This window comes from Carassius carassius, chromosome 6 (genome assembly GCF_963082965.1).
Source record: "Carassius carassius chromosome 6, fCarCar2.1, whole genome shotgun sequence".
Lineage (NCBI taxonomy): Eukaryota > Metazoa > Chordata > Actinopteri > Cypriniformes > Cyprinidae > Carassius > Carassius carassius.
The window spans coordinates 41,381,920-41,394,659 of NC_081760.1; the positions used below are offsets into that span (position 1 = coordinate 41,381,920).

The following is a 12,740-nucleotide window of genomic DNA, read 5'->3' on the forward strand; positions in this document are numbered from 1 at the left end:
CACAGACACACAGCATTGATTACTGGACAGTATCATAAACAAAAATGTCCTTCAATTAACATTTAAATGTTTCATTTAAATTTCCATAAATTTCATAGACACAACAATATGCAAAATAATTAACATGACAGACAGGATAGGAAAATGAACAAGTTTACTTTATTATATATATATTTTTTTATCATATTTCTTAAATTTCCATAATTATTATTGGATTTATAATAAACCATGAGTGTTCCTGATTCAGCTGGCTAGTTCAGTGCCTCTGCCTCTTTTAGTGCCCTGATATTCACACCCCAAACATTACTCCAATACAAAAACCAAGGAGCATAGGAGCAAAGAAAATTTTAGAGAATTTATGAGATTTTGAGAGGGGAAGATTTCTTCAGAAGACTTGGATTGTAGTGCACAAATTGCATGTACCTTTTTTCTTTTTTTCTTTCTTTTTTTTGGTATGACATGAACTATTCCTTAATAGAAGTAATTATTTATTACTTTATATGACATTTCTCTCACCTCCTGGTAGACGACACTGAATCCACTCTGCGATAACTCTTTCTGCCTGTCTCTGCCGTGAGCTTCCTTTGACCCTGAAACCAGAAGGAAAACTCTTACAGTCATCTGTGGATTATTCATTAGCTGCTTTAATTGTAAACTTATAGCACAGGTGCTTCTCAATAAATTAGAATGTTGTGGAAAAGTTCATTTATTTCAGTATTTCAACTCAAATTGTGAAACTGGTGTATTACACAAATTCAATGCACACAGACTGAAGTAGTTTCAGTCTTTGCTTCTTTAATTGTGATGATTTTGGCTCACATTTAACCAAAACCCACCAATTCTCTCAACAAATTAGAATCTGGTGACATGCCAATCAGCTAATCAACTCAAAACACCTGCAAAGGTTTCCTGAGCCTCTAAAATGTTCTCTCAGTTTGGTTCACTGGGCTACACAATCATGGGGAAGACTGCTGATCTGACAGTTGTCCAGAAGACAATCACTGACACCCTTCACAAGGAGTGAAAGACACAAACATTAATTGCCAAAGAAGCTGGCTGTTCACAGAGTGCTGTATCCAAGCATGTTAACAGAAAGTTGACTGGAAGGAAAAAGTGTGGAAGAAAAAGATGCACAACCAACCGAGAGAACCACAGCCTTATGAGGATTGTCAAGCAAAATCGATTCAAGAATCTGAGTGAACTTCACAAGGAATGGACTGAGACTGGGGTCAAGGCATCAAGAGCACCACACACAGACGTTTCAAGAGATTTACTGAACCACAGACAACATCAGAGGTGTCTTACCTGGGGTAAGAAGAAGAACTGGACTGTTGTCCAGTGATCCAAAGTACTCTTTTCAGATTAGATTAAGTTTTGTATTTTATTGTATTTTTATGTGACCATGGTGTTGGTGTGCTTGACTCGCCAGCAAACTCACCAGACCTGAATTAGATTATCTATGGGCTATTGTCAAGAGGAAGATGAGAAACAAGAGACCAAACAATGCAGATGAGCTGAAGGCCACTGTCAAAAAAACCTGGGCTTCCAGACCACCTCAGCAGTGCCACAAACTGATCACCTCCATGCCACAGCGAATTGAAGCAGTAATTAAAAATAAATAAATAAGTAAATAAAATGTATGCATTTAGCAGACGCTTTCATCCAAAGCGACATTCAGGCATTCAGGCTAACAGCTTTTAACTGACATGTGTTCTCTGGGAATCGAACCCACAAGCTTGCACTGCTAACACAATGCTCTACCACTTGAGCCACAGGAACACTTAATTAATCAATTAATTAAAGCAAAAGGAGCCCCTAACAAGTATTGAGTACATGTATAGTAAATGAACATGCCTTCCAGAAGGCCAACAATTCACTAAACATGTTTTTTATTGGTCTTATGAAGTATTCTAATTAGTTGAGATTTGTTGAAATGTGACCCAAAATCATCAAACTACTTCCATCTGTGTGCATTGAATTTATTTAATACACAAGTTTAACAATTTGAGTTGAATTACTGAAATAAATGAACTAATTTATTGACATGCACCAGTAGATGTGTTAATTTCCTTTATTTTGCATTTTACCTTCAATGTTGTAGATCTTTTTTTGCAGGTTGTCAAGAAGTCCTTTAAGTCCACTGTAGTCTTCAATGTAGAAGGTATTGTTCAGTTTTGGATCTGATGCCAGCTGAGTGAGTGTGGTTAAATCAACCTTTCCTACCTGAAAAACAAGTGTCATTATATTTGACTGTGCAAAAACACTTTTAATAAAAATGTGAATTAAACACAACTCCTGGAAGGCACCCTTGAGGTTGGTACAGGGCAGGAACAGGGTGGAGACCAGGAAAGCTTCCAGGGCAGATCAGAGCTAGAGTTCAGGAGGCCATGGAAAAGGTAGAGCCTTGGTGTCCAGGTCCCCCAGCTCGGCCACGGATATATGCCACCCCCCCCCAAAAAAATAATTATTGGGGAAAACTAGGTTTTTCAATGCTCAGGGGGATTCTGGAGGGAGCTCTGGAGGAGTGGGCACTAGAGAGCACTCTGGAGGAGCAGAGCTGGCTGGAAACAAAGGAGACTCAGGAGATGATGGCTGGATTTGGGATATGTGGCGCTCCATGGGCCAAACTGGGGAACAGTAGCCCTCTCTGGGCTTGATTCGGGAACAGAAACCCTTTCTGGGCTGGACTCAGGAAAATGAGTCCTCTCTGGACTGAACTTGGGAACAGGAGTGGACTCAGGGGCTGTAGCGGACACAGGAGGGAACCCAGGGCTGGAGCAGACACTAAAGCAGACTCAGGAGCTGGAGCCAACACTGTAACAGACTCAGGGGCTGGAGCCAACACTGTAACAGACTCAGGGGATGTAGCGGACACAGGAGGGAACCCAGGGCTGGAGCAGACACTGTAACAGACTCAGGAGCTGGAGCCAACACTGTAACAGACTCAGGGGCTGGAGCCAACACTGTAACAGACTCAGGGGCTGTAGCGGACACAGGAGTGAACCCAGGGCTGGAGCAGACACTAAAGCAGACTCAGGAGCTGGATCCAACACTGTAACAGACTCAGGGGCTGGAGCCAACACTGTAACAGACTCAGGGGCTGTAGCGGACACAGGAGGGAACCAAGGGCTGGAGCAGACACTGCAACAGACTCAGGAGCTGGAGCCAACACTGTAACAGACTCTGGGGCTGTAGCGGACACAGGAGGGAACCAAGGGCTGGAGCAGACACTGTAACAGACTCAGGAGCTGGAGCCAACACTGTAACAGACTCAGTGGCTGGAGCCAACACTGTAACAGACTCAGGGGCTGGAGCCAACACTGTAACAGACTCAGGGGCTGTAGCGGACACAGGAGGGAACCCAGGGCTGGAGCAGACACTAAATCAGACTCAGGAGCTGGAGCCAACACTGTAACAGACTCAGGGGCTGGAGCCAACACTGTAACAGACTCAGGAGCTGGAGCCGACACTGTAACAGACTCAGGGGCTGGAGTCGACACTGTAACAGACTCAGGGGCTGGAGCCGACACAGGAGGGAACCCAGGGCCGGAGCAGACACTGTAACAGACTCAGGGGCTGGAGCCAACACTGCAACAGACTCAGGGGCTGGAGCGGACACAGGAGGGAACCCAGGGCTGGAGCAGACACTAAAGCAGACTCAGGAGCTGGAGCCAACACTGTAACAGACTCAGGGGCTGGAGCCAACACTGTAACAGACTCAGGGGCTGTAGCAGACACAGGAGGGAACCCAGGGCTGGAGCAGATGCTAAAGCAGACTCAGGAGCTGGAGCCAACACTGTAAAAGACTCAGGGGCTGGAGCCAACCCTGTAACAGACTCAGGGGCTGTAGCGGACACAGGAGGGAACCCAGGGCTGGAGCAGACACTAAAGCAGACTCAGGAGCTGGAGCAGACACTAAAGCAGACTCAGGAGCTGGATCCAACACTGTAACAGACTCAGGGGCTGGAGCCGACACTGTAACAGACTCAGGAGCTGGAGCCGACACTGTAACAGACTCAGGAGCTGGAGCCGACACTGTAACAGACTCAGGAGCCGGAGCCGACACTGTAACAGACTCAGGGGCTGGAGCCGACACTGTAACAGACTCAGGGGCTGGAGCCGACACTGTAACAGACTCAGGGGCTGGAGCCGACACTGTAACAGACTCAGGGGCTGGAGCCGACACTGTAACAGACTCAGGGGCTGGAGCCGACACTGTAACAGACTCAGGAGCTGCGCCAACACTGGAGCTGACTCAGGGGAAGGAGTGGACACTAGAGCGAATTCAGGGGCTGGAGATGGCACTGGAGCAGACTCTGGGAGTTTATATCCAGGAGTTCAGGGATATGACTTGGTGCCCGTTTTTCTGGTCTTGAGAGTGCAGTGCAGTACACAAATAAACTTCAATTTAATTGAACTGAATTGAAAACTAGGTCAAGAGAGGTGGAACAGAAACACAGGAAAATTTTAACCAGAACAGAACATAAATGTGACATAATCCTGATCTTTGAAAAAATATAACTAAATGTAGTATATCTCACTGAGAGCTGAAGTGTGTCATTTCTGCATCACTAGTTACAAGAAAATGAGAATTTTTTTAACATTCTCCTAATTCAAGATTCAAGATTCAAGATTTTTATTTGTCACATACAAAATTATACATAGCATATATAACCAGCAGTGAAATGTGAGTCAGGTCCGCTCCATGGACAGTGCAATTATTAAAGAAAACAACACAGATGAAAATATACATAAATATAGCTATGTAGGAATGAAAAAAAGTAAACAATCAAAATATAAGAATAAAATATAAAAAAGATGTATATTGTAGAATTAAATATAGAACGCAAAATAATGTGCATGAAAGTAAACTGTATTCTTAATTATTAAGATACACAGAAATGTACAAGAAGCAAATGTGCAAACAGGGTGACACTGTCAGTGTGTCTATGTGTCTATCTGTCATTGGTCAGTCAAACAGATAGTCCCCTAACTCATGTGATTAGTTGAGTCAGAAGTCAACATCTCTGGCTGCTCAAACCAACAGATGAATGTTGTGAAAGCGTCTCAGAGTCACAGCGTTTAAAAATACCAATGAATGACTTACAGTGACTCTGATCAGTAAACTGAACTAGCTGAAAAAATACATTAGATGACAAGCAAACTCACCCCGATGATGTAACGGAGGATATTCTGCTCATCACATCTGCTGAGGACATTATCTTCATCGTTATCACTGGGGTCTCCATCTGTGATGATCACCAGAGCTTTCAGAGCATTGAGATTGGCTCCAGACGACACGTTATTCAGCAGAATCTTTCTGATGATATAATAAATCATGAATTATGACATATGAACAGCTTTCAGAATCAAACTCAATGTGGTCCTGTCGTTTCTAGGCCAATATGTTTTATCATGAGTTCCCACTCACATATAATCAGACTGAGTGAATAGTGTGTGTATTTGGTGTATATCTGTCCAAGGGGAGGCTCCGAGCTCAGAATACAGCCAGAGAACTCCCTCACATCCCACGCTGGGACAGGAACAGTTAGGAGTGAGGTATTGGGGTTGGGGAGGGCTGGTGGTCGTAGGACAGAGGTAGGATGGCTGTATAAATACTTTTGTGCTAACTGACCTGATTATCTGAACGTGCTTCTGCCAAACTTAATTAATAAAACATAATTTAACTTCTAATTTATAGAATGACAAAAGTCTAACTTCAGTTTAACAGTCCAAAAAAAGAGCACAACTACAGCATGAAACATAGTAAATTTTCATTTATTAATCTCAAGACTCTATCAAAGAGTGAATTCAGTGAATGTTCATAATCAAATGAAGGTTTCACTCACAGAACGTAGTTGATTGCTTTGTGTGTGTTTGTGAGAGATTTCATGTGTTTCTCTTTCATGAGTTTCTCTTCAGCAGAGCCAATCTGATAATCGTTGAAGTCAAACACAGTTCGTACATCTGTTGAAAACTGGACAGCAGCAAACTGACAGACAGAAAAACAACAGACAACAACATTATCATCATTAGACACCATGTACGGTACCAGATACGGTTTACAGAACCACATTCATCATATGAGCTATTGCATGTTGATATTTCCAGATTCATAGCTGATGGACTGTTTTACCTTTATGGATGAGTTTGAAAGTTTTTTCATAACATCTTTAATGAATTTTTTGTTCATTTCAAACTCGTGTTGTTTCATACTGCTGGATCCATCAAAGAGAAACACCAGATTGACTTCTCTTTTGGTGCATTCTGCAGAAACACCACAACATACACAAACTCTGCTGTTACTTCATTTAGCAGTCAAACCAAACCCACATTTTCATAAATATAATGTATAATCATGTTTTTGATTTTGATTTGATTTGTCAATAATAAAAAAACTCCACATGAAATGAAATAAAGCAACACATTTGGAGTTTGAGATTGTTAAACTGTCTTGGTAAAGGACTCATCAGACCTTGGTAAGCGGCAGTGAAGTTGGAGACGGTCTGTAAGCTGCTGTTGAACTGATAGCAAACACCGTTCAGATATGAGTTTCCATCACACTCATGAGAAACGTACGGACTGCAGCTCTGAGAAAGAGACAGACGAAATCTGACACATCAGCAGCTTCAGCATAGCACAAAATCAAACAATATAAATGTCATACTTGTCTTTATAATGCATTTTATATTGCATTTTTAAATGTTCAGTAATGACCTTAACATACTCAGCTTTCAACTGGTTTCTCTGTAATACTGTATTTCACAATCCCATGTTTGTATTTCCCATATTTAATGTTACCTGAGCATTCTGTGAACATTAGCATCTCATGAAGGTCTGACTGTCAGAGACTCTGAACTTACAGTGAGAGCATCAGAAGACACAGCAGCAGACATGCCGAAGAAGAGGACCCTCTCCGAACCTGTCGAACCTGGGAGAGGGGGGGGGGAGGGGGGAGAGAGAGAGGGGGGGGGAGGTGGAGTGGGAGAGGAAGAGAGGTAGAGAGAGAGAGAGAGAGAGAGAGGGGGGGGGCAGAGAGAGAGAGGGGGGGGAGGTGGAGTGGGAGAGGAAGAGAGGGGGGGGGGTGGAGAGAGAGAGACAGAGAGAGAGGGGGGGGGAGAGGGGGGAGGTGGAGTGGGAGAGGAAGAGAGGTAGAGAGAGAGAGAGAGAGGGGGGGGGGGCAGAGAGAGAGGGGGGGGGAGGTGGAGTGGGAGAGGAAGAGAGGGGGGGGGTGGAGAGAGAGAGACAGAGAGAGAGGGGGGGGAGAGGGGGGAGGTGGAGTGGGAGAGGAAGAGAGGTAGAGAGAGAGAGAGAGAGAGGGGGAGAGAGGGGGGCGGGAGAGAGAGAGGGAGAGAGAGAGGGAGGGAGGGGGAGAGAGGGGGGCAGGAGAGAGAGAGGGAGAGAGAGACAGAGAGAGAGGGGGGGGGGAGGGAGAGAGAGGGAGAGAGACAGAGAGAGAGAGAGAGGGGGGGAGGGAGAGAGAGACAGAGAGAGAGGGGGGGGGTGGAGTGGGAGAGGAAGAGAGGTAGAGAGAGAGAGAGAGAGAGGGGGGGAGAGAGGGGCGGGGGAGAGAGGGGGGCGGGAGAGAGAGAGGGAGAGAGAGAGGGAGGGAGGGGGAGAGAGGGGGCAGGAGAGAGAGAGGGAGAGAGAGACAGAGAGAGAGAGGGGGGGGGGGAGAGAGGGAGAGAGACAGAGAGAGAGAGAGGGGGGGAGGGAGAGAGAGACAGAGAGAGAGGGGGGGGAAGGAGAGAGAGACAGAGAGAGAGGCGGGGGAGAGACAGAGAGAGAGAGAGGGGGGGGGAGACAGAGAGAGAGAGGGGGGGGCGGGAAAGAGAGAGGGAGGGGGAGAGAGAGAGAGAGAGAGGGGGGGGCGGGAGAGAGAGAGAGAGAGGGGGGGGGGCGGGAGAGAGAGAGGGAGAGAGGGGGGGGGGCGGGAGAGAGAGAGGGAGAGGGAGAGAGAGGGGGGGCGGGAGAGAGAGAGGGAGAGGGAGAGGGAGAGAGAGGGGGGGCGGGAGAGAGAGAGAGAGAGAGAGAGGGGGGGGCGGGAGAGAGAGAGGGAGAGGGGGGGAGGTGGAGTGGGAGAGGAAGAGAGGTAGAGAGAGAGAGAGAGAGAGAGGGGGGGGAGGTGGAGTGGGAGAGGAAGAGAGGGAGAGAGAGACAGAGAGAGAGAGGGGGGGGGGAGGGAGAGAGAGACAGAGAGAGAGGGGGGGGGAGGAGAGAGAGACAGAGAGAGAGGGGGGGAGGTGGAGTGGGAGAGGAAGAGAGGTAGAGAGAGAGAGAGAGGGGGGGGAGGTGGAGTGGGAGAGGAAGAGAGGGGGGGGAGTGGAGAGAGAGAGACAGAGAGAGAGGGGGGGGAGAGGGGGGAGGTGGAGTGGGAGAGGAAGAGAGGTAGAGAGAGAGAGAGAGAGGGGGAGAGAGGGGCGGGGGAGAGAGGGGGGCGGGAGAGAGAGAGGGAGAGAGAGAGGGAGGGAGGGGGAGAGAGGGGGGCAGGAGAGAGAGAGGGAGAGAGAGACAGAGAGAGAGGGGGGGGGGGGAGAGAGAGAGACAGAGAGAGAGGGGGGGGAAGGAGAGAGAGACAGAGAGAGAGGGGGGGAGGTGGAGTGGGAGAGGAAGAGAGGTAGAGAGAGAGAGAGAGAGAGGGGGGGAGAGAGGGGGGCGGGAGAGAGAGAGAGAGAGAGAGGGGGGGGGCGGGAGAGAGAGAGGGAGAGGGAGAGGGGGGGGGGGGTGGAGAGCGAGAGAGAGAGAGAGAGGGGGGGGGGGGTGGAGAGAGAGAGGGAAAGGGAGAGAGAGAGGGGGGGAGGTGGAGTGGGAGAGGAAGAGAGGTAGAGAGAGAGAGAGAGAGAGAGGGGGAGAGAGGGGGGCGGGAGAGAGAGAGAGAGAGAGGGGGGGGCGGGAGAGAGAGAGGGAGAGGGAGAGGGGGGGGGGTGGAGAGAGAGAGTCATCAGTTCACTATGAAGCAGTGTAAGTCCACAGCAGTCACTGGTAGATGGCTGTGATGCTGATACCTGGCCGCTGCAGTCGAGTGCAGGACTGTAGATCTGCTGTGCAGCTGTACATCTCCCCTGTTGAGTTTCCTTCTAATGGAGCTCCAACAATGATCCTGAGAAACACACCCGCACAACCAATTAGACCGTCAGGATACACCTAGCAACCACACAGAACACCCTGGCAACCAGCGTGTGTTTGACTCACTGCTTCCTGTTTCCAAACTCAGTCTGATAAACGCTGTAACCAAAGAAATCTTCCGGTGTGCCGTTAAATCTCAGTGGATGTTCAGTGTCGATGTTGAAGGCTTCTGAGAGAGACGCTGGAGATGGAGAGAGACAGTTAAGACATCAGGAGACCTTTGTTAGACTTCAGCCTCCATCTTTCTAAATGATTCATTCTGGTTTCTCTTCCTGTTTGTCAGCATTTCGTAAGATGCTGAAACTTAAGTGTCTGACACTGGTGTCCATCAGGATTCAACCAGCTGCACTGGAACAACCAAAGTGTGTGTGTGTGTTTCTACCTAGCTTCTATCAGCATCATTCATCTGCAGTCTGACATTAAACTAATGAAACAATCACAACAACATGCTGCAACAGAAAAGAGCAGTCTGTGTGTGTGTGTGTGTGTGTTCCTGTCACATATAACTTCTAACCTACCACACCTTGTTCCCAATACACACACACACACACACACACACACACACACACGGCTGAGCTCCAGCACCTTAAATTAACATAAATAGTTGTTTAAATGTAGAATGTAAGTCACACACACAAACTGATCTAAATGAACACATCAGCCTTCTGTTTTATATAAAAAGTAATAATAATTTCATACTAATGCAAAAATTACAATGAAGATGAACAAAATGATGTACTTTCAAGTCCAGAATGTTTGAGGGCATTTCTTACCCCACATGAAGAGAATCAAGCCGAGCGTCTTCATCGTGCTGCTGCTCGTCTGTGTGACGTACAGCTTCCTGTTCATTTCTTCATGACCAACTCATTTCCTCCTTAACACGGTGTTTCTCACCCTCGCAGGGCATGTGGGCGCGCGCGCGCGTGTGTGTGTGTGTGTGTCTAACAGCAGCAGTGCGTCCATGCTTTAGAGCATGATGTTTGCAATAATCACTGAGAAGCACACATCCGACCGAAACATCCGTGTAATGGCGCTTTAAACACATATGTTTCTTTGCAAGTTCCACTTTTCTCAAACTTGGATATTGTGCAACACAGATCCACACAAACCTGAACACACACACTGCATCAGAAAAGGGAACAAAAGCATTGTGGTAATAATGTTTTCAATGAAAAGGCTGAGTGAGTTGTTTACCACCAGAAACAAAGCTGTGCTTTTTGTCTTATTTTCTCCACATGTCCTTTTGAGTCTTCAGAAATGTTTGATGCTGCTGCCTATCTTTTAATAATGAAAACATGTAAATCACGTACAGTGAGTGTTTAGCAGATGCTTTTGTGTAAATTGGCACAAAAAGGAGGACATACAGAAGTAATGTAACATAAAGAAGCCAAAATATTAAAGATGAGGTTACATGAAAAATTTCATTTGAAAAACTTGTGAAGAAAATACACAAACGTTTTTCTTTTCTTTGGCTGTTAATTTTTACATACAATAACATTTTCATTGTTCTTAAGAATAATGAGAATATATATATATATACATTATTAATTAAATAAATGGAATAAACTACTTATAGGAAATATGAAACAGAAAAATAAACAAATAAAAAAGCAATGCCTCGCTGCAGGAACAATATTTAAGGAACCGTTCACCACACACACACAAAAAAAAACTATAACACTTTAAAACAATTTTTGGGAAAAGTGGGGGGGGGGGGGGGCAAAACAAACAAAAAAATACTGTAACATAGGAACTGAACAATTTTATTTAATCTATGCATCATAACATTACATTACGTCACCTTGATGGAAATATGTCAGATTATAGATCAGTCAATAAACGTCATGAAGGCATTAACACAGTCCATTTTTTGCAGTATTGCAAATATTTGTCCATCTGTAAATTTAATGAAACAATCATTCTCTCCATGTTTTGGACACTGTTCACAATGTCAATTATTCAGTATTTTGTGTTGCAGTCCACCAGGACAGTACCAGGACTGGTAGAAGAAGACATCTGGAACAAACATTCAGCCAGTCTTCCTTAAATATTCCTAGACCAGATTCTTTCTCCCATTTCTGAGTGGACTGGGTAGTTGAATATTATTTTTAGACTAGTTTCCTATTGTCATTGTTTTTAGACAGATCAATAAATATATCAACTAAGTTAGTGTCATGCTTCTCCATGAATCTTATTGCATTATTTAAACAAGTTCTGGTTTGTTAATACCTAAAAAGTCCAGTTTTTACAAATCACTTTTATCAGAGATTTCTTGAAAGCTGTCTAGTTCTCCCTTTGATGAAACTGAACTAAAAATCAAGTGATGTCACACTGGTAGCCCCCATCGATCCTTGCTGCTTTAAAGCAGGATCAAAGGCATCCCATCTCAATAAACTAGCCTGTCTTTCAGCTGAAGGCAATGGACATTCTTTAAACCAGATTAAAAGGAAATTTAGTCCATTGATATTTCAACTATTAATGTACTGTTCGTATAAGGTTTTGAGAGCCAACACTGACTCTAAAGGTATAGCAGCAAAATCTCTTCCACCTTGCTATGTATTCTGGGTTAAACTTAAATTCAAATCTATTAAGCATTTCATTCTGAAGTGTATAATTATAGTTTAAGATTAGGAAATGTAGCTTATACCCTGGAGTAAAACAGACATCAGTTTAGGAATACTAACCTCTGGAGTTGAGACAAACAACAGCACATATACAGCAAACAAATATAAAGAAATGTTTTGCTCTAGACCTCTAACTGTAACTCCAATAAATGAAGTGAAAAAGGCTGCCTCAAGTGAAAGTGAAAGTCGTGACAATTGGCAAGTGTGGTGACCTATACTCAGAATTCATGCTCTGCATTTAACCCATCGATGTGCACACACACACACACACACACACACCCGTGAACACACACACACACCCATGAACACACACACACACACACACCCATGAACACACACACACACACACACACACACACACACACACACACACACCCATGAACACACACACACACACACACACACACACACACACCCATGAACACACACACACACACCCGTGAACACACACACACACACACACACACACACACACACACACACACACACACACAGCCGTGAACACACACACACACACCCGTGAACACACACACACACACACACACACACACACACACACACAGCCGTGAACACACACACACACACCCATGAACACACACACACACACACACACACACACACACACACACACACACACACACACACACACACACACACACACACACACACACACCCATGAACACACACACACACACACACACACACCCATGAACACACACCCATGAACACACACACACACACCCGTGAACACACACACACACACACACACACACACACACACACACAGCCGTGAACACACACACACACCCATGAACACACACACACACACCCGTGAACACACACACACACACACACACCCGTGAACACACACACACACCCATGAACACACACACACACACCCGTGAACACACACACACACACACACACACCCATGAACACACACACACACCCATGAACACACACACACACACACACATGAACACACACACA

General features: G+C 45.6%; 1 protein-coding gene across 1 annotated transcript in view; it reads right to left on the reverse strand.

The window, feature by feature from the left end:
* The window catches only part of zmp:0000001082 (integrin alpha-D), a 32,995-nt gene extending 22,885 nt beyond the window's left edge, over positions 1-10,110 (reverse strand). The window contains 10 exon segments of the mRNA XM_059553127.1: positions 517-590; positions 2,088-2,223; positions 5,170-5,320; positions 5,850-5,992; positions 6,137-6,267; positions 6,476-6,590; positions 6,864-6,931; positions 9,006-9,100; positions 9,193-9,307; positions 9,900-10,110. Of these exon segments, the coding sequence (XP_059409110.1) occupies positions 517-590; positions 2,088-2,223; positions 5,170-5,320; positions 5,850-5,992; positions 6,137-6,267; positions 6,476-6,590; positions 6,864-6,931; positions 9,006-9,100; positions 9,193-9,307; positions 9,900-9,975 (1,104 nt within the window). The 5' untranslated portion in view covers positions 9,976-10,110.
* Between the last annotated feature and the right edge of the window lie 2,630 nt (positions 10,111-12,740).